At 39.0% G+C, this 20,635-nt stretch overlaps 1 protein-coding gene across 1 annotated transcript in view; it reads right to left on the bottom strand.

Moving 5' to 3' along the window:
* LOC122468918 (protocadherin-23-like) overlaps window positions 1-20,635 on the bottom strand; it is a 125,734-nt gene that overhangs the window by 36,521 nt on the left and 68,578 nt on the right. Inside the window, 1 exon segment of the mRNA XM_043555857.1 lies at window positions 16,862-17,719. Within this exon segment, the coding sequence (XP_043411792.1) occupies window positions 16,862-17,719 (858 nt within the window).

The following is a 20,635-nucleotide window of genomic DNA, read 5'->3' as shown; positions in this document are numbered from 1 at the left end:
CATTGAAAAAAGACATAAAATAGAATTCATTATGGAGAAAGAATGGGAAAAGCAAAACTGGATATATTACTGTCTTTAAAAACATTATGTTTAACATAAACTGTGACAAAGTTTTAAAACCATTTTTTGAGGCTTCCAAGTGGTGGTTCGTTTCAAGCCAATTATGAAGTCATTTGGTGACAATGTAAAGGATTTTAATTAATCCTCGTGGCCTCAAGTTGCTGCACATGTTGAGAATCTTTCAAGCTGCATCATAATCTGATACTTATTTTACTACATGTTAGGAGACGTATGACTAATATAAAAATGCCTTACATTTTCGGTAGGAATATGCCTTCCCAGTAGTGCAGTATGTTTTACTTTCGGTGCGTAATCACCATTCTGTGCTTACAATACAATTTAGTTTTTAAACACAGGAAATTTTATTTCAACTGGCTAGTCGTATATTCTTAAGAACGGCAGTAATAAGAGAAACAGTTATGTGCAAAAAAAGATGTAAGTCTTGCTGACAGCCTTTTCTCTATGGGTTAGGATGCTTTAATTATATACCCGATTACAAAAGAAAACATGGAGATAGCTTACATGTAAAAGAACAAAGATGAGCAAAGAACTGTAAATAAGAATCACAGATGGCTTCTCTTAGAAAAGGAACAATCCTATTTTTATTGCAAATAAAATGTTCATGATATCAAGTGAAATCGTAGCACACGAAGAATTTCATTCGATGAAAATATTTCAAAGTAGACGCTAACGTCAGCAAAGAGCTACACATAGTTATATATGTTCTTCCTTGGATGAAGTTAAATTTGAGACTACCCCCCCAAAAGAGGAAATAACTAACGGGCCTTGAATCCTTCTAAGTCTTGGCTTATCGTGCACATTTTAAGTAAAAGTCTTTCTCTGGACATCTAGAGAAGTTTTACAATTACTGCTCATTTCACACCAAGGTAGGAATGACAAAATGAAAACCAACACTGTACCTTTAAATCCCATCAGGCAACTGAAACATATAGAAAAATTTACATTTTCAGCTTTTATGAATTTCACTGTAAGTGTAACATTGCATCAAAAGTGTAATACATTCCATGTTCTTGGTTTTTTTCTTTACAAAAATACAGTTAAAAAACTAATATCAGGGGTACATGGGTGGCTCAGTTAAGCCTCCGAATTCGGCTCAGGTCGTGATCTCTCGGTTCGCAAGTTCGAGCCCTGCATAGGGCTCTGGGCTGACAGCCCGGAGCCTGGAACCTGCTTCAGATTCTGTCTCTCCCTCTCTCTGCCCCTCCCCTGCTCATGCTCTGTCTCTCTCTCTCTCTCTGCCTCAAAAATAAAATAAAAAATAAACATTAAAAAAAACCAAATACCATCTACAGCAGCAGTGAACTATCTATTCAAAAGCAGAATTATGGGGGTGGCTGGGTGGCTCAGTTAGTTAAGCGTCCAACTGGATTTCAGCTCAGGTCACAATCTCACAGTTCATGGGATTGAGCCCTGCATCAGCTCTGTGCTTACAGCGTGGAGCCTGCTTGGAATTCTCTTTGCTCTTCTCTTACTCGTGTGTATGTTCACGTGCACATGCTCTCTCTCTCAAAAATAAAGGGATTAGGGGGCGCCCGGGTGGCTCAGTTGGTTGAGCGTCTGACTTCGGCTCAGGTCATGATCTCACGGCTCATGAGTTCGAGCCCCGCGTCAGGCTCTGGGCTGACAGCTCAGTGCCTGGAGCCTGCTTCTGATTCTGTGCCTCCCTCCCTCTCTGCCCCTAACCCACTTGCATTCTGCCTCTGTCTCTCTCAAAAATAAATAAACATTAAAAAAATAAAATAAAGGGATTAAATACTTTTAAAAAATAGATAAAAGCAGAATTGTGTAACAATGTTATGTGACTATAAAAATCAAAATTCATGGAAATTTTTAGATGAAGTAACAATAAAAACATTTTATTCAGGGCTACCCATGAGTAAATAATTCTAGTTTTACTTTTGTCATTTCTAAGCAGTGCAAGTATTTTACTGATGACTGACTTGAGATTTTTTAAACATTTCGATGATTTTAAACTATCCAATATCTCTTAATCATCCAGCCACTGAAATACTGAACATATTTCAATCATTTAAGACAAAAAGTGGGAGTGACATCAGCAAGATGGCTGAATAGAAAGCCCTAGACCTCATCCCTTATAGAGACATTGAATGAACAATAATAGTATATAGACCAAAAAGCCTTCATGAAAACTCCAGGCCAGAAGGGAGTGGTATGATATATTCAAAGGCCTGAAAGAAAAAACCTACCACCAAGAATACTATATCCAGCAAAACTGCCCTTTAGAGATGAGAAAGAAATAAAGATCTTCTCAAAGGGTAAACAAAAGCTGAGAGAGCTCATCACCACTAAATCTACCTGACAAGAAAGACCGAATGTTTCCAGTTGCAATGAAAGGACATTAGATAGCAACATAAAAGCATATGAAAATATGAAGCTCTCTGGTAAAGGTAAATATACAAATACCAAATCTCATAACACTGTAATGGTGGTACACAGATCATTTTAATTCTGGTGTAAAGTTTAGAGATAAAAGCATAAGGAATCAGTATAACTATAAAACTATGTTAATGGATAAAAATACTAAAAGAGGTAATTTATGAAATCAGTAACGAAGTGGGAGGGAGAAGTAAAGGGACAGTTTTTTGTATGTGATTGAAATTAATTGTTACTGGTTTAAAATAGATTGTTAAAGCTATTAGATGTGTTATGTAATCCCTATGGTAACCACAAAGAAATTATCTATAGATGAAATGCAAAAGGAAATAAGAAGGGACCCAAAACATGTCACTACAAAACACTAATGAAATAAGGGAAGGTGGCAAGAGAAGAAAAGAACAAAATTAAAAACATACACAAAACAATTTTAAAAAACTTTTTTAATGTTTTATTTTTGAGAGAGAGAGAGACAGAGAGACAGAGCATGAGTGGGGGAGGGGCAGAGAGAGAGGGAGACAGAGAATCCAAAGCAGACTCCAAAGCTGTCACAGCACAGAGCCCGGCGTGGGGCTTGAACCCACGAACCACGAGATCATGACCTGAGCTGAAGTCAGATGCTTCAGCGACTAAGCCACCCAGGTGCCCCTACATAAAACAGTATAAAAACGGCTGTATTAAGTCCTTCCTATCAGTAATTTTTAAAAATCTAAATGGATGAAACTCCTCAATCAAGAAACGTGGAATAGCTGAATGGATTAAAAAAACAAGATCCAAGTATATACTACCACCAAAAAACTCACTTTAGATATAAAGACAGGGATAGGCCACAAGTAGAAAGGTGGGAAAAGATATTCCATGCAAATAATATCCAAAAGAAAACAGGGGAGGTTATACTTACATCCGACAAAATAGAGTGCAAGTCAGAAACTGTCACGAGACAAATAAGGACACTACATAAAAAGTTCTATTCACCAGGAAGATAAAACAATTATAAATATATATGCACTTAGCAGCAGAACACACATATATATGAAGAAAATACTGATGGAATTGAAGGGAGAAGCAGAGAGTAACATAATTAATAGTAGAAGATTTCAATACCTCACTTTAAATAATGGACAGATCAGTTAGAAAATCAATGAAGAAATGAAGGACTTCAATAATATAGAAATTGGACCGAAGAGACATACATGGAACACTCTACCCAACAACAGCATAATACACACCCTCAAGTGTTTTATGTGTTCCCACTTGTTCCTCAAGTGCACATTCTCCAGGACAGATGACATGTTAGGGAACAACAGGAGTCGTAACAAATTTAAGAATATTAAAATCATACCAAGTATCTTTTCTAACTACAATGGAATGAAAGTAGAAATCAATAGCAAAGGAAAACTGGAATATTCACAGACACATGGAAATTAAATAACAACTCTTAAACAACTAGCAGGTCAAAGAAGAAATCTAAAGGATAATTAGATAATGTCTTGAAATAAATGAAACAAAAACACAATATACCAAAACATGGGCTGCAGCAAAAAACAATGCTGAAAGAATTTGACAGCAATAAATGCCTACATTAAAAAAAGAAGAAAGACTGCACATCAACAACCTAATTTACACCCCAATGGACTAGAAAATGGAACTAAAAGCAAAGTTAGCAGAAAGAAATAATAAATATTAGAACAGAAATAAGTGAAAAACAGTAAATAAACAAGAGGAAAAATCACTTAAAGTAAGTTTTTTAAAAAAATCAGCAAAATTGGGGCACCTGGGTAGCTTAGTTAGTGAAGCACCTGATTTCCGCTCTGGTTATGATCTTGTGGTTCATGAGTTCGAGCACCGCGTTGGGCTCCACGTGGACAGTGTGGAGACTGCTTGGGATTCTCTCTCTCCCTCTTTCTCTGCCCCTTCCCACTTGGGCTCGCTCTCTCTCTCTCTCTCTCTCTCTCAAAATAAATAAAATTTAAAAAATCAGCAAAATTGACAAATCCTTAGCCTAGACAAAGAAAAAAAGTAAAAACACTCAAGTAACAAAAACTAGAAATGAAAGAGGAGAGATATTACAAGTGATGCCACAGAAATAAAAGGTATCATAAGAGACTACTATGAACAATGATACACCCAAATAAGATAACCTAGGAGAAAAGAACATATTTCTAGAAACACACACCCTACCAAAATTGAATTTACAGAAAGAAAAAAAAATCTGAACAGATGTATATATAACTAGTAAGAAGACTGAATCAATAATCAAAACCTCCCCATAAAGAGAACCAGATGGCTTCACTGGTGAAGTCTACCAAACATTTAAAGAAGAATTAACACCAATCATTCTCAAACTCTTCCAAAATATTGAAGACAACACTTCCAAACTTATTTTATGAGGCCAGCATTACTCTGATGCCAAAATCAGAGACACTGCAAGAAATCTACCCCTGATGAATATAAATGCAAAGATCCTCAACAAAATACCAGCAAACCGAATTCAACAGCACATTAAAAGGATCACATGTCATAACGATGTGAGATTTATTCCTGGGATGCAATGATAGTTCAATGTATGAAAATCAATCAGTGTGATACACCACCTTAACAGAATAAAGAGTAAAAATCACATGATCATCTCAATACACGCAGAAAAAGCATTTGGCAAAATTCAACACACTCATGATAAACACACTCAATAAACTAGGAACAGAAGGAAATTACCATACATAATAAAGGCCATATAAGAAAAGTCCACAGCTCTAACATTCTTACTCAACAGTGAAATCAAAAAGCTTTTCAACCAAGAACAAGGCAAGAATGCCCACTCTCGCAACTTCTTTGCTACATATAGTACTGAAAGTCCTAGCCAAAGAAATCAGGCTTTGAACTTACAAGCATCAAAATCAGAAAACAAGAATCAAATGATCCTTGCTTTTAGATGACATGATCTATGTAGAACCTAATGTAGAAAACTCTATAGATTAAACACACACACACACACACACACACACACACACACACTCACACACTAGTTAGAATATACGAATTCAGCAAAGTTGTAGAATACAAAATTACTTGTGTTTCTATGCACTAACAATGCACAATCTGAAAAAAGAAATTCGGAAAACAATCCCGTTTACAATAGCATGAAAAAAATTGGGATAAATTTAACCAAGGCGGTGAAAGTCTTATACACTAAAAACTATAAAGCATTGCTAAAATAAATTATAGAAGACACAAATACATGGAAAGACATTCTATGGCCACTCCATGAGGAGTGGAAGACTTAATGTTATTAAAATGTCTACACCACCCAAAACAATCTACAGAATCAATGCAATCCATATCAAAATCTCAATTTTTTTTTACAGAAACAGAAAAAAAGAATTTTAATATTCACATAGAATCTCAAATGCTTCCAAATAGCCAAAATAATCATGAGGGAAAAAACCACCAAACAGCAGAAGGCGTCACACTTACTAACTTCAATAGTGCAGAGCTAGAGTAATCAAAACAGTATGGTACTGGCCAGATACAGAGAGACGAATAGAACAGAACAAAGATTCCAGAAAGAAATCCCCATGCATATTTTCTTTTTTTTTAATGTTTATATATTTAATTTGAGAGGAGAGCACAAGCAGGGGAGGGGAAGAGAGAGAGAGAGAGAGAGAGAGAGAGAGAGAGAGAGAATATCCCAAGCAGGCTCCACTCTGTCAGCACAGAGCCCAGTGCGGGGCTCTAATTCACAAACCTTGAGATCATGACACGAGCCAAAATCAAGAGTTGGAAGTTTAACCGACTGAGTGGCCCAGGTGTCCCAAAATGACCAACAGATTTTTAAAAGATGCTCAGTATCACTAATCATCAGGGAAATGCAAATCGAAACCACAAGATATCACCTCACTTCAGTTAGGATGGGTGTTAGGAAACAAAAACAAAAACAAAGCAGAAAATAATGAGTGTTGGTGAGGATACGTAGAAATTGGAATCCTTGGACACTGCTGGTGGTGTTATAAAATGGTGTAGCCCCTATGGAACACAGTATGAAAGTTTCTCCAAAACTTAAAATTAAAGCTGTCATATATCCAGAAATCCCACCTGGGTGCATATATCCAAAGAACTGAAAATAAGATATCAAAGGGATACCTGCATATCCATGTTCGCTGCAACATTTTTTATAACAGCCAAGAGATAGAAATAATCTAAATGTCCTTGGATGGATGAGGGGATAAAGAAATGTAGTATATTGGGGTGTCTGGGTGGCGCAGTCGGTTGAGCGTCCGACTTCAGCCAGGTCACGATCTCGCGGTCCGTGAGTTGGAGCCCCGCGTCAGGCTCTGGGCTGATGGCTCGGAGCCTGGAGCCTGCTTCCGATTCTGTGTCTCCCTCTCTCTCTGCCCCTCCCCCGTTCATGCTCTGTCTCTCTCTGTCCCCAAAATAAATAAAACGTTAAAAAAAATTAAAAAAAAAAAAAAGAAATGTAGTATATACATACAATAAAGCATTATTCAGCCTTTAACAAGAAGGAAATCTTGTCATAGGCACTGAGGAACCTTGATTTTGTGAATAAGCCAGTCACAAAAAGACAAATACTTCATTGACTCCACTTATACGAGGTATCTAAAGTAGCCACACCCTTAGCAGCAGAAGTAGAATGGCGGTTGCTAGAAGCTGGAGGGAAGGGAAAGAGTTGTTCAATGAGTATAATTTCCGTTTTGAAAGACGAAAATGTTCTAGAAATCCACTGCACAATGACGGGCCTATTGTTATCACTACCATACAGTGCACTTAAAAATGATTATTTACAATGGTAGATTTTCCGTTATGTGTCTCTTACCACAGTTAGAAAAGGAAGAAAAGTTGATTTTCCTCTTCCCATCATCAGAAATGACTGCACATATGTTACTAAAGCTTTCCAAAGAATTCACCCCTGGGATGAGACAAAGCATGGAAAATCTCAAAATAAATAATTTTCCAAAATTTGTGAACAGATGAAAACCATGTTTTAAAATGTAAATGCTATGCAATCTTGAACACATTTGCTTTTGTGAACACCTTAAGGAAATTAATAGAGGAAGCTATGAAAAGTGCTTATTGACCTCTTATGAGCTTTAGGAAAAGAGAGATGTGTCAGAAAACCAAGACAGAATTAATCCATGAAACGAGAAGTCAACAAAATTGATGAAGTCTGAAATGTATTTTTAATGGGGTTACAGATTTTGGTGGCCAAATTTTTTAAAAGGAAGATTATCTATAAATGGATGCATTGAATCATTTGCAATTCACTTATAAAAACTTAGAGAAAGGCAGGTGTTAAAGTGACTCCCTGATGTTCCTACTACCTCTCTCATTTTGCGATTTACAGAAGACTGTATTTAAAGCATGAGCTTGAGAATTTTCAGTGTTGCTTCACTGTTGGATCAGAATCTCAAATCTTGTCTGCAGACCTGAGGCTGTTAATCTCCCCTCATTTTCCAATGATTCCCTGTCTAGTTTGCACCCCCAGGTTGACGACCAGACTCCAATTTCCCTTCGTTTTCAAGAGCTGTCCTTTTTCTCCTTTCCAGCTCCTGGCATCCCTGAGCCAGCTAGAATCCAGAGCCTGCATATGTCCAGAAAGAAAGGTTGCACAATTTTTCAATACAAGTACTTCTCAACTTTGGTGGTTAGATACCTGGCACATTTCCAATTACTTCAAGAAACAAAGCGAATGTCTTAAAAATCTTAAAAATATGTTTTACTTAGATTAAAGAAACGGCATCTAAGATGTTTTTAGCTGCCACATAATGAATACTGTAATCAAGTATTTTAATGATTCCATTTGATTGTCACAGCTTCAGGGAGATGCATTGCTGTCCTCAAAATATAAAAATCTTAAATCAGGGTTCAACATCCACAAATAATAGATGCTAATTGAAAACAAAAAGGAAAGAAAAGAAATCCTGATATTTCCAAGTGTTTTATTCCCGTTTTATACTCAAATATAAATGAGATTTCTCAGCAAACTTAACAGTGCTATAAATCACAAATGTCCAAATCTCTTCTGGCTTTCAAAAACAAAACAAAATGCCCCTCTGATCTTCAAGACTCTTCAAGCCACTGCCATGGTCCTTTGTTACCCTTCACAGCCAAGCCTTTGAAAACAGACTGAACTTCTCATCCCTGCTCGCTCTGCACCTCACTGGACCTTAGCTTCTAAAATGGTTCTAGTGACTTAGTTCACCTTAATGTTTCCGATCCTCCCTGAAATTGCTAAATTTTATCTGGCTGCACATAATTCTTTGTAAGCAGCCGCAGTTGACTCTGGAGTGCATGTTGGTGGTCTCCGTTCCTGGCCTCTATTCTCTGCCAAATCCTGAACTCTTTCACCAAAGCGGACTTACTCTTCAGAACCTCCTTTCCGGTAGCTCCTCATGTTGCTAATTGTGTCTTTTTCTCTTATTGTCTTATCCTTTATACTCAGTGCATGGACTTATCTTTTCAGACATGCCTTCCTTTCTACTGTGTCCTTACCTCCTTGTATCAAGATGGCATCCTCAGACCATCCCCGGAAACACTCCCCTACCCCGTGAAGGAGAGGTTTTCTGAGTGCTGGGTAGCAGCCGACCACCTCATGCACTTCTGCACTGGGGACAGACCTCCAACTAAACTAGCTCTCACTTTTCCGTCCTTATCTTACTTAACCTCTGCCGCAAATTAGAAATTGTTGACCACTCCCTGCCTTTTGAACGCATCACCTTCCTGCTCCTCTAACACTACCTTCCCAGACTTTCGGTGATGCCCTGGCCAGCCCCTACACCTCAGTCTCTTTGGTAGATGTGTTACTTCAACCCTTGCAAAATACTGCTGTTACTTTGCATTTCTTCTAGGCCCTCTCTCTACCTCCACCTTTGGCTTGCATGCATAATTACATGGGAGTTTCTACCCATTCACAATGCCTGATGTACCTTCAAAAATCTCACTGCGTGGGAGTTGTGGATGTCTAGGTAGAGGTAATTTTTAAAAGCTCCTCAGGGGCGCCTGGGTGGCTCAGTCAGTTAAGCGACCAACTCTTGGTTTTGGGTCAGGTCATGATCTCTCGTTGATTGAGCCCTATGTGGGGCTCTGTGGAGAGCCTGCTTGGGATTGTCTCCCTCCCCTTCTCTCTCTCTCTCTCTCTCTGCCCCTCCTCCGCTTGTGTATGTTCTCTCTCTCTCTCTCAAAATAAATGAATAAACTTAAAAATAATAAAATAAAATAAAATAAAATAAAATAAAATAAAATAAAATAAATTAAATAAAATAAAATCTCCCCAGGTAACTTTGTGGTCATTCATCATGTGGATTACCACAGTACCCTCCTAACTTCCTAACTCAGATTTCTCCCCAGGCCTTCACAAGACTTCAAAGTCAACTAGGTATAAAACCTGTTTTGTCACTCTTTCAACAATCTAAAGGTCATCAAGATCACACTGGAAAGCTCAAGAGAGCCTCTTCAACTGTTTAGGACTAATAAGCAATAACTTGTAACAACTTTCTGATTACAGTGTGGCTTCCTGTGTCCTTTCTCCTAGAAAGAGAGACCTGCTCATCCTGGCAGGACTGTTGTAATCCACACGGCAAGTATAGTTTTTCATATACCTAAAAACTGACATTCTGGTCTATGTATCAGTCTCCTTCATATTGGTTAATAAGTTCCAACCCTGGGGGAAGTAACTCCCTGGCTTGTTAATAAGATGAGGTGTTGAGCCTATAATGGCTGAGGCCCAGATGTGAGACTGGGGTTAATTTCCAAAGATGAAAGCTGCCTTTTGAGATGTTTATCTTGCTCTGAGACAGACTGACCTCATCAAAGGTACTCTTCTCTATCTCCTCCAGAGCTATCTTAGTCATAGGTAAGGTGATGAAATGCCATACTGGGCTAGTTAGATAGCACTCATTCCAATGAGTTTCATTCTAAATATGAGACTGGCCTTAAATAAAATGAAAAAGGGGTGACAGGTGATACATAATGGCTTCCCCTTTTGTCATTATCATAAAAATGTATATGTTGGGCCCTGTCCCAAAGTTATAGATGACACAGATTATGGGAACTCTTCCCATAACTTCCATAGTTATGGGAGCTTTGTCACCTTGGAAAGTATGACTGCTATCTTGTTTGGACACAAAATGGAATGGAATGGAATGGTAGGGCTTTAAAACCTGAAAGCATTTCACTGTTGTTATATTATTGCTGTGTAACAACTGGTTGCTCTGGTAAGAATTTATACCCAGTGAACTTTATAGAATTCAATGAAAGATTTGAGACAGAAGGAGAGTAATAATAACAATTAAAAAAATGACTAGTACACTACATGACCTCATTTAATCCTTATAGTAGCCCTATGAGGAAATCCTTATCATTTCCACTTTATAGGAAGAGAAAGACAGCTCATACACTGTGAGTGGAGAATGGTGGTGACCCACTCTCAGCTACACCAACTCCTATCACACCACACTCTACATACATGTGCCTGTCTACCAAGAGTAAGAGCCAAAATTTACTGGACCCACTGCCAAAGGACCAAAGAAGAAGGGGTTGCCCTCCAAACTATCAAGATCAGATGTGTTTATGATACAAAATTAAATATGCATAATTCACTAGTTAGAATGCCCCTGTACATCATCATGTTTTAATGTTATCTCAAGATTTTTAAGGTCTGAGTATTTACTTTCAAGCACCATATCGATACAATTCATAATTTCATATTTTCCCCTCATGGTAACTAAAAGAAATGCATGAAGCTGCGAATAATCCACACTAGGGACTGTGACTACTGATTCATCTTCCTCAGGATACCCAAAGCATTGGGAGTGAAACAAGAAATAAATGGTGGCTTCCAGAAGGTCCACTGAAATTGTTGAATGGATTGAAACACCACAGGCAACCAAGCGGTTTATTTTTCACTTCAAAAAATTCAGGACAGTTATATTCCCTCTCATCTAGTTTGAAGAGGAACAGTGGCAAGTGTAAAGAGTGGGGAATCACTTGAATTTCAACTCTTTTTCTCATGTTGCTGTATGGGTGGTCTCTCTCTCTTATGGACAACTGGTATCCTGGAGAATGACTCTTTCTGTGAATAAGTGAATACATCATGACCAACTCTTAAAGAGATTTTACCTACCAAAGAGTTGCTTTTAAATGGGAACTATATACCGAACTATATATCATTTTAAACAGTTGGTGTTACATTTAACATTATTCGTAGATGAATGCAATGTTAATCAAAACTCAAACCTGTGGGCTTGGCCAGAAAGAAATGTGAAACAAATATAAATACATTAGGGCTATTCGTTTTAACTTTTAATTTTCTTAAAAGAACATTTAAATGTTAAAATTAGTTTGGAGTGATGAAAATTTATGATAATACAACAAAGAATTTGCTCAAGATGTTAATTGATGCCTACTGATAGGATATTTGAGTAGCCTGCGGAAAATTTAAGCTTCCAAAAGGGACATGTTTTTCATTTGAAAACAAAATGAAAAACTAAAGACATATTTGGGAGGAAATAATGCTGGAGGCTATAAAATGTTATTAAATAATTTATATCAAGGCCATTCTAGGACTAATCAATGGATTTACAGTCTTTTAAAACTACTGGAATTCTTGGGACGCCTGGGTGGCTTAGTCGGTTGAGCCTCCGACTTTGGCTCAGGTCATGATCTCACGGTCTGCGAGTTCGAGCCCTGCGTCGGGCTCTGTGCTGACAGCTCAGAGCCTGGAGCCTGCTTCGGATTCTGTGTCTCCCTCTCTCTGACCCTCCCCCGTTCATGCTCTGGCTCTCTCTGTCTCAAAAATAAATAAACATTAAAACAAATTTAAAAAAAGATAAATAAAACTACTGGCATTCAAAGCAAAAAAAAAAAATCACCTTCTGATGTCTATGATATGATCCAGCAGTCTGACCTGAATTCATGTCTAAGTAAAGCTTTGGCCGGCTTGAAATGTCAATCAGTATGTTATGCACCTTGTCACTGTTTTTCACAGGAGGTTAGGAAATCCTGCTGAACCAGGTACAGGTTAGTTGCAGCTAATCATACTCAATGGCCTACTTAACCGTCATCCTTCCCTTCTGTCTTTCTCCTTCCTGTTATATGCCCAATGTTTAGCTTCTCTCTCAATTTAGACTTTATGTCCTTCAAACATGTCATAGTTTACTCTTCATAATGAGGTCCCAACCCATTGCTTCAGGTGTCTTGAAATGTATACCTACCTGGATGTTTAATGGGTTCCATATGCTTGTCGTACTACCAGAAGTATTTCTAGTCTTTTTTATGTATAAGATTTAATAAATTGATTTTTAAAGTCTTAAGTTCTATTATAAAGATAACAGTTAAATTCATTCCAGTTATTCTAAATACAAGAGGACTAAGAAGGACAACTGTGATCAGAGGTCAAAGAAAACACAGTGATGCAGACAGCAGGATGATGTCTTCCCATCATTAGCTTTTCTGACTGAATCTCAAATAGGAAGCCCACCTACAGAGGCAAGAAAGTAATTTAGTCTTCACTGTCTTCTGTACTAACTTTTAATCTCAGGCCAGGTTACTCTTAACCATATCGATTAATCCCAATTGTGATGGCCGGGAGTAGACTGAAGGTGTACCGATTTGATGAGCTGCTGCCTGAGTGATGGGCAAACAGGTTAAAATCAAGATAGTTCCCTCCCATAACGGCTGCCTCTTATCCACAGAGTGAATCTGTGACATACAAATGAATGGCACATTGCAAAAATGAAAACAGGTGCAAAGTTTGCACCCCCACGGCAGTTTTCATTAGTGTTATTTTAATTCACTCCTGATTTCAACCATAAATATTGTATTTACTAATCCATAACTTAATTTCATCCTGAACTGTTTTCTTTGGGGTACCTTGGATATTGATTTTTATTTTGGCTTAATCCTGCAAACAAATTGATCCTGGGTAAATTGAGAAAATAATATTCTAACAATTAGGGAAAGCCCAGGCACATTACTTAATATTTAGAAATTTTATCCACTGATGTGAAAAAGTATAATAACAATGATGACTTCCATGCCAGTTCTTTTGAAGAATAATATATTTAATGCCTATTACTCTGAAGAATTTATACTGAATGTGAATGTTCACTAGTAGCAGTTGGAAAACTTATTATGTGAAAGATAACTGAAGGAATTAAAGAAGGGAAAACTACTTGAGTAAAAGCCCACATCCCCCTGTGGTCTACAAGGCGCCACGTGGTCTGGTCGTCCTCCGACCTCATTTCCCATCTCTCTGGCCCTTGCTTACTCTGCTTCGTCACACAGTCCTCTTTGCTGTTCTTTGAACAAACCAGGCAGGCTCCCACTAGCTTCTTCCTTTTTTCTGAAATACCGTACCCCCAAATACACAAATGGCTGTCTCCTCTCCTTAGGTCTTTGTCCAAATGTGTCAGCTCAATGATGCCTGCCCTTACCTACTATTTAAAACTGCTGTTTGTCCCCCACCCAAGACCTCCTAATTCCTTCTTACCTTGCTGTTCTTTTTCTTTACTTGATAGCTCTTATCACCATCTAACGTATACTATAGTTATTCATTATGTTCATTGACACTGTCTCAGTATCCCCGCTAGAATGTTTTTAGCCTCATGAGGACAAGCATTTAGGTCTTTTAGGTCACTAATATAGCCCAGTAGATAAGTACTGGGCATATAACACTCGATAAAAAAAAAAAAATTTCAAGGAGGGCCACCTAAGTGGCTCAGTTGGTTGGGCATCTGACTCTTGGATTCAGCTCAGGTCATGATCCCAAGGTTGTAGGATCAAGCCCCACATCAGGGTCTGCACTGAGCATGGAGCCTACATAAGATTTTCTCTCTCTCCCTCTGCTCCTCTCCCCTGCTCATGCAATCTCTCTCTCATTCTCTCTCTCTCTCTCTCTCTCTCTCTCTCTCTCTCTAATTAAAAAAGTTAGTGGAAAGAGCAAATAAAATATCTGAAGAGTGACTGTGTACAGCAGAGGAGTGCTCCAGAGGGAAGAACTAGATTTATGGATAGACAGAAAGGAGGGAGAGCTAGGTTCAACGTGTGAATGACTTTCCAAATGAAGAGATTTTCCAATTTTGTCATGCAGTCAAATCGCCCACAGAGCTTGTGAAAAACAATTCCTGGACCCCAAACTTAATGAAGCAGATCCTTCAGGGGTGGGTTACAGATCATTTGGTTCACACCCAATTTCAAGAACCACCCTTCTAAACTCAGTCACTGAAACATTCAAGTAGCAGCAGAAAGACCAAGTGCCAAGGGCTTTTAGACAAATGTTCCTTTTTGCACTGCAGACAAAGGCTGGGCTCAAAGATACTGTAATTTTATCAAATCAAGTTTAAGATTAATATATTGTTTTTGTGCTATATTATTTAGAAAATGTTAACTTTACTTTCCATCAGGCTCTGCTCTGGTGTTGGAATGCATGCCTCTTAAGAGTAATAGAAGTATAGCTCTAAGGAGCATCTCATATTGTTTAACATTTAACGCTTATTTGGAAGTCTCATTACACATAAGAATACACGTTGCAAATTTCTGATTTAGTTTGGAAGTCACTATTATTTCCTTTAATGCAGAAAACTGCAATTTACTGTGAATTACGTTTAGAATCAATAAGAGACCTTCTGTGGAAGCAATCTATGGAATAACCATAATTCCAAAAAAGGGTCAAAGTCAAGTTAATAATCTGCAACTGAAAACAACCCTAATTTAATATTCAATATTAAGCTGAATATTCTCTTTTCATAGAGAAGGCAGTATAAAATGTGTAACATAGATATTTTCACTATGAAATGAATACATCAAATGAGAGAAATGCAGTTTGCCTTTTAAATAATAGTGTAGGTAGGTGCAGATAAATTGAAATTGAATCACGATACAATGACAAAACACAAACCACAAATGCCATGAGCAGGTGCACAGCACACAGCAGACCTTTAACAGCCAAGCTCCTCTGAGTCCATGTGCTTTGCCCGGTTGGTGGAAAGAATCAGCAGATTCATCCCTGTACTCTCTAGTCAGATATAGTTACCCAAGTCAAATGTCTTTCAATTTATAACTGTAAGGAAGTCTGTAAGGAAGTCTTTTCACTTTTGGATAGAAAGATAATTAAAACTGATTTTTATTTATGCTTCCCAGTATGGCATAAATGTCAGGAAATAATTGAAAACAAACAGCATTATTAAAAATAGTTACTGTTCGCAGAAGCCTGTGCTGAGCTGTATTATCTGCCCCAAATTCTTTGAGGATCAGGTATTACTGCATTGTTTGAAAGCCACTGCTGACCCTATCGAAATGAAGTAATAATATTAGCAGTGGTAGTTTCTATTTATTACATGCTTACTATGTATTAGACACTGCTCTAAGTGCTTTACATGAACTAGCTTATTCAGCTCCCAGAACCTAATGAGGTAGGCATGATTATTATTCCTAATTTATGGGTTAGGAAACTGAGGCTCAGAGAGATTCAGCTGCCCAAGGAGGCACGGTGGTTGAATTTGGAATTAAACTCAGGCGGAGCTCAAGCATTTAACCACAACATGCCTCCTCTTTTATTGTACTTCTAAGAAAGTACTTTAGGAAATGTACACTTGTTGAGGATTCATACACATTTAAATAAAAGGGTTTATTTTTGACATTGTAAACCTAAATTAACTGAAACTTCAGAAGCCCTAAATGATTTATTTTTCAGTATTTTCACTCTTTGTTGTTTTTAAAGGTTTGTGTGCGTGTGTTTTACTATATTTGAAGGTATTGTTTTTTAAGTTTATTCATTTGTTTAGAGTGAGAGCACACGTGTACAGGGAAGGGGCAGAGAGAGTGAGGGAGATTGAATCCCAAGCAAGTTTCCTACCATCAGCACAGAACCCCATCCAGGGCTTGAACTCACAGATGGCTCGAACTCTCAAACTGTGAGATCATGACCTGAGTCGAAACCAAGAGTCAGACAGTTAACCAACAGAGCCACCCAGGGGCCCTGATTGAAGGTATTGTTTTAATACTGTACTATGGATGAAAACTGGCATACTGAGATGCCTGGGTGGCTTAGTCGGTTAAGCATCTGACATCGGCCCAGGTCATGACCTCATGGTTTGTGAGTTCGAGCCCCGGGTCGGGCTGTATGCTTACAGCTCAGTGACTGGAGCCTGCTTCAGACCCTGTGTCTTCCTCTCTCTCTGCCCTTCTCCCACTCATGCTCTGTCTCTCTGTGTCTCAAAAATAAACGCTGACAAAATTTTAAAAAATAAAAGAAGATTGGCTGAACTCAGAAATTTATGACTGAATCTGCAATAGCACTCTTGTTGTATAAACCTTCATTTTAAACATTTTGCCCAAACAGATGCAGTATACAAAAACTTGAGGGGACACTCACCTGCATCACAATTTTCAGTCACAGTCCCTTTATACCGAGGGTGGCTGAAGGAAATCTTTCTATCTTCTCCTTCCATGTGAACGACTAAGAGGCCAGTGGCTGTCCTAGCTGGGATGCCTTGGTCCGTAACTTTTAACTGCAACCAGATTGGAAAATATTCTGAAGATGGGTTGTGCCGAAGTTGAACTTCTCCTGTATACTTATCAATGGAAAACATCGACTGGGTCTCTGCAAAACTAAACATGACAGTTCCATTGGGTCCCAAGTCGGGGTCGCTGGCTGTCAGAATGGCAGTCGTCTGGTTAGGAGGTGACTGGGCGGAAAGAAAAATTTCAAAGGGGTTCTGCTCCCACACCGGATCATTGTCATTAACATCCGTGACATGCACTTTTATAATTACTGTGGTGCTTCTCGAGCCCTGGACACTACAGTCTCTGGCCACAGCCCGAAATGTGTGTTGGGATCTGGCTTCTCGGTCCAAGGTGTGGCAGGTTCTCAGTGCACCCGCCACAGAATCAATGGTGAATGTACCAGAAGTTTCACCCTCCAGAAAATACTCAGTTTGCCCATTCAGACCTTCGTCCTTGTCCACAGCAGATAGTACCAGAACCACTGTCCCCACTTCAGCATCTTCTCTCACGGAGGCCTGGTAATGCAGCGTGGGGAAGGAAGGGCCATGGTCATTGTCATCCAAAACTCTAACCTGCAACTGCACTAGAGAGCTCCTCGGTGGATCCCCTAGGTCGGAACACAGGATGACTAAGGTAAAATTGCTGACTTGCTCCCGGTCCAAAGCGCGAGTGGTTGAGAGGTCTCCTGATGTTTCATTAATAGCAAAGTACTCATCAGTATTTCCATCTACGAAAGGAAACAAATACAAATTCAAAATGCATTCGAATTGAAGAAGTAGCAGCCCTTTGCTGGCTATATTTACACACACATATGATTCATGTGTATATGTGCTACATATATCATTCATGTATATGATGAGATATATGCAGGATTCATGCATTCAACAAATATTTATTTCATGATTATTCATCCTAGCACTTTTGTAAGTATGGAGGATACAACAGTGAACATGATAGAGTCCCCGCCCTCATGAAGCTTCTTTTATCAGGGGATAAACAAAATAATATAATTCACTATCTATCTTAATTCAATCAATAATTAGAGGGGGGCCTGGGTGGCTCAGTGAGTTAAGTGTCCGATGCTTGACTTCGGCTCAGGTCATGATCTTACAGTTCGTGGTTTTGAGCTTCATGTCGGGCTCTGTATTGACAGTGTGGAGCCCGCTTGAGATTCTTTCTCTCTCCCTCTCTCTCTGCCCCTCTTTCTGCTTGCTCTCTCTCTAAATAAATAAACTTAAAAAAATAATTTACTTGCTTTGACTTGATTTGCAAGAGTATGAATTTTTGTGTCTGCATCTACAACTTTTTATATTCATATATTTTCCCTCTGATTAAAGTATATGTTTTCATTGAGATAAAACAACAATGGGACACCTGGGTGGCTCAGGTGGTTAAGCGTCTGACTCTTGGTTTCAGCTCAGGTCACAATCTCATGGTTTGTGAGTTTGAGCCCCATGTCGGGCTCTGTACTGACAGTACAGAGCCTGCTTGGGATTCTGTCTTCCCCTGTCTCTCTTTTTCTCTGCCTCTCCCTTGCTGGTGCTCTCTCTGTCTCTCAGAATAAATAAATAACTTTTAGTCAGGAAAAATATACTTCCACGACTTTCCAGCAATATCTTGGATGAAGGGCACATTCTTGGATGAGGCTCACTATTCCAAACAGTGTGAGGATTTACTAGCACCTGCCAGGGGTCTATGGGAAAGAAGTAGAACAGCATTCAAAAGAACAACAGCTAGGGGCTGAGGAGAAGAGACTTGCATTTGCATTTTATTCATAACACACAAGTAATTTGTACCACACATAGGGGTGATCCGACAAACCTACATTTCTGTGGCATTTGTAGTTGATAAAATGATTCATTCACTCAGCAGACATTTAAGGAGAACCTGCCACCTGCCAAGCATGTGCTGGATGCTGGGAATATGAGGAGAGTAAGCCATGATCCCAGTCTCCAAGAATTACGGTGCAGGAGGAATTTGGGTCAGTACTGGGACATCAAAGTGTGGTGTGAAAATCATATGCACAGGGCGCTGAGAAGGAGATGAAGGGCACACAGTCCTGTGTTTGGCTGAGCGGGAACGATTGGAGAGAGTGACATCACAACTGATCCCTAAAGAGGAAGGGGCCAGGCTAAAGTTTTGGCAAGTGCGTTGTAGGTAGAGGAGAGAGCCTAAAGGAAGCATTCCACATTGGTAGTGTGATGCCGTTGGGCATGAGGACTGGGTCTTTGAGGTGAAACAATTTGGAGCCTGAAGGAAGTTTTACGACTATGAGAAGTTAATAGCTGCAAATGTTTTAGTGTAACTAGAACACAGGGTTCCCTGGGTGTTTGCATGCAGAGGGCAGAGAGAGGGCTGGCAGTTGGGAAGACGTGAATTTAGGAGAGAAGAAGAGGGTTAAATCATGAAGCTCCCTGTGTATACTGCTGAGGAGTCTACCTTAACATCTGTAGGGAGCCCCTGAAGGGTTTTAGACAGGAAAGCATCATGAGTCACACTTCTGTTTTAGGAAGAAGCCTGGGCAGCAATGTCAAAGCTTGGTTTTGACACTGACAGTGCAGAGCCTGCTTGGGATCCTCTCTCTTCGTCTCTCTCTCTGCCCCTCCCCCACTCGCTTGCGAGTGAGGGTTCTCTCTCTCTCTCACAAAAATAAATAAGCTAAAAACAAGAATTCTTCTTGGAACAATTTTAACATCTTTTTGTTTTGCTCATTAATCATGACTTAAAAAAAATCTTTGGCAGTTGTTAATTTTATATTTGTATGAAAGTCATTATTTTACTTAAAAATGTCCTTTAATGGGGTTAAGACATAGGATGCAGGGAGATAGGGAGATATGGGGGGCAGTGGTAGCTGAAGACAGACACTGGATGCAATGACTCAGTGAGAGTATGTCTATGAGGAAAGTAAAAAAAAAAAATACTAAGCACCAAACACCATGGAAACTTCAATAAGTCAGAAGACCACCCGCAGCACAAGGACATTGGAAAGACTTGTCTAGAAAGGACATGAAGGATCAGGAGAAAGTGACCTTCTGAAGTCAAGGCGGGGCCAAGTGTCCAGGGCGGGGTGTGCAAAGGCACAAAAGCAGGACAATCAAATTAAGAAGTGAAAAGATCCCCTGGGTTTAGCAACAAGATCCCAAGCGTCTCTCTACAAGGGTAGTTTCAGTAGAACACATGGGAGCAGGATAAGTGAAAGCAAGGTAAGGTCAGAAACCAGAGAGAAGCCAATGATTTTTAAGAAGCTCGGTTGTGAAGGAAAAGAGAGTGAGAAGGGACACACACCTGAGGGAAGATGTGTGTCTTCAAGACGAAAAAGGCTGGTAAATACTGACGGGAAAAACAAGAGGAAGGGGAAATTTTGAGAGTATGGGAAAAAGCCAATGAGAAAAAAAAAAAAAGTTCCTGATGCAGTGAGAGGGGACAGGTGGCAACTGGGGATTGTTTGTAATCAGTGCTCAAGAAGACAAGCACAGAATTTGAGAGCAAGCATTTAGAAAATCTTACCGCCACTTGACAAAATAATTTTACATCTGCACTAATAGATTTTTAAAAAATGGGGCCACGCCTTTTTTTTCTCACAGTCATTCATATTTATTGTATTTAACAAAAATTTCAGTGTACAACAGATCGCAAATGTAAA

Source organism: Prionailurus bengalensis, chromosome B1, assembly GCF_016509475.1.
Source record: "Prionailurus bengalensis isolate Pbe53 chromosome B1, Fcat_Pben_1.1_paternal_pri, whole genome shotgun sequence".
In the NCBI taxonomy this organism is placed as follows: domain Eukaryota; kingdom Metazoa; phylum Chordata; class Mammalia; order Carnivora; family Felidae; genus Prionailurus; species Prionailurus bengalensis.
Note: the sequence above shows the minus strand (reverse complement) of the source record. Positions and strands in the feature narration are given on the sequence as shown.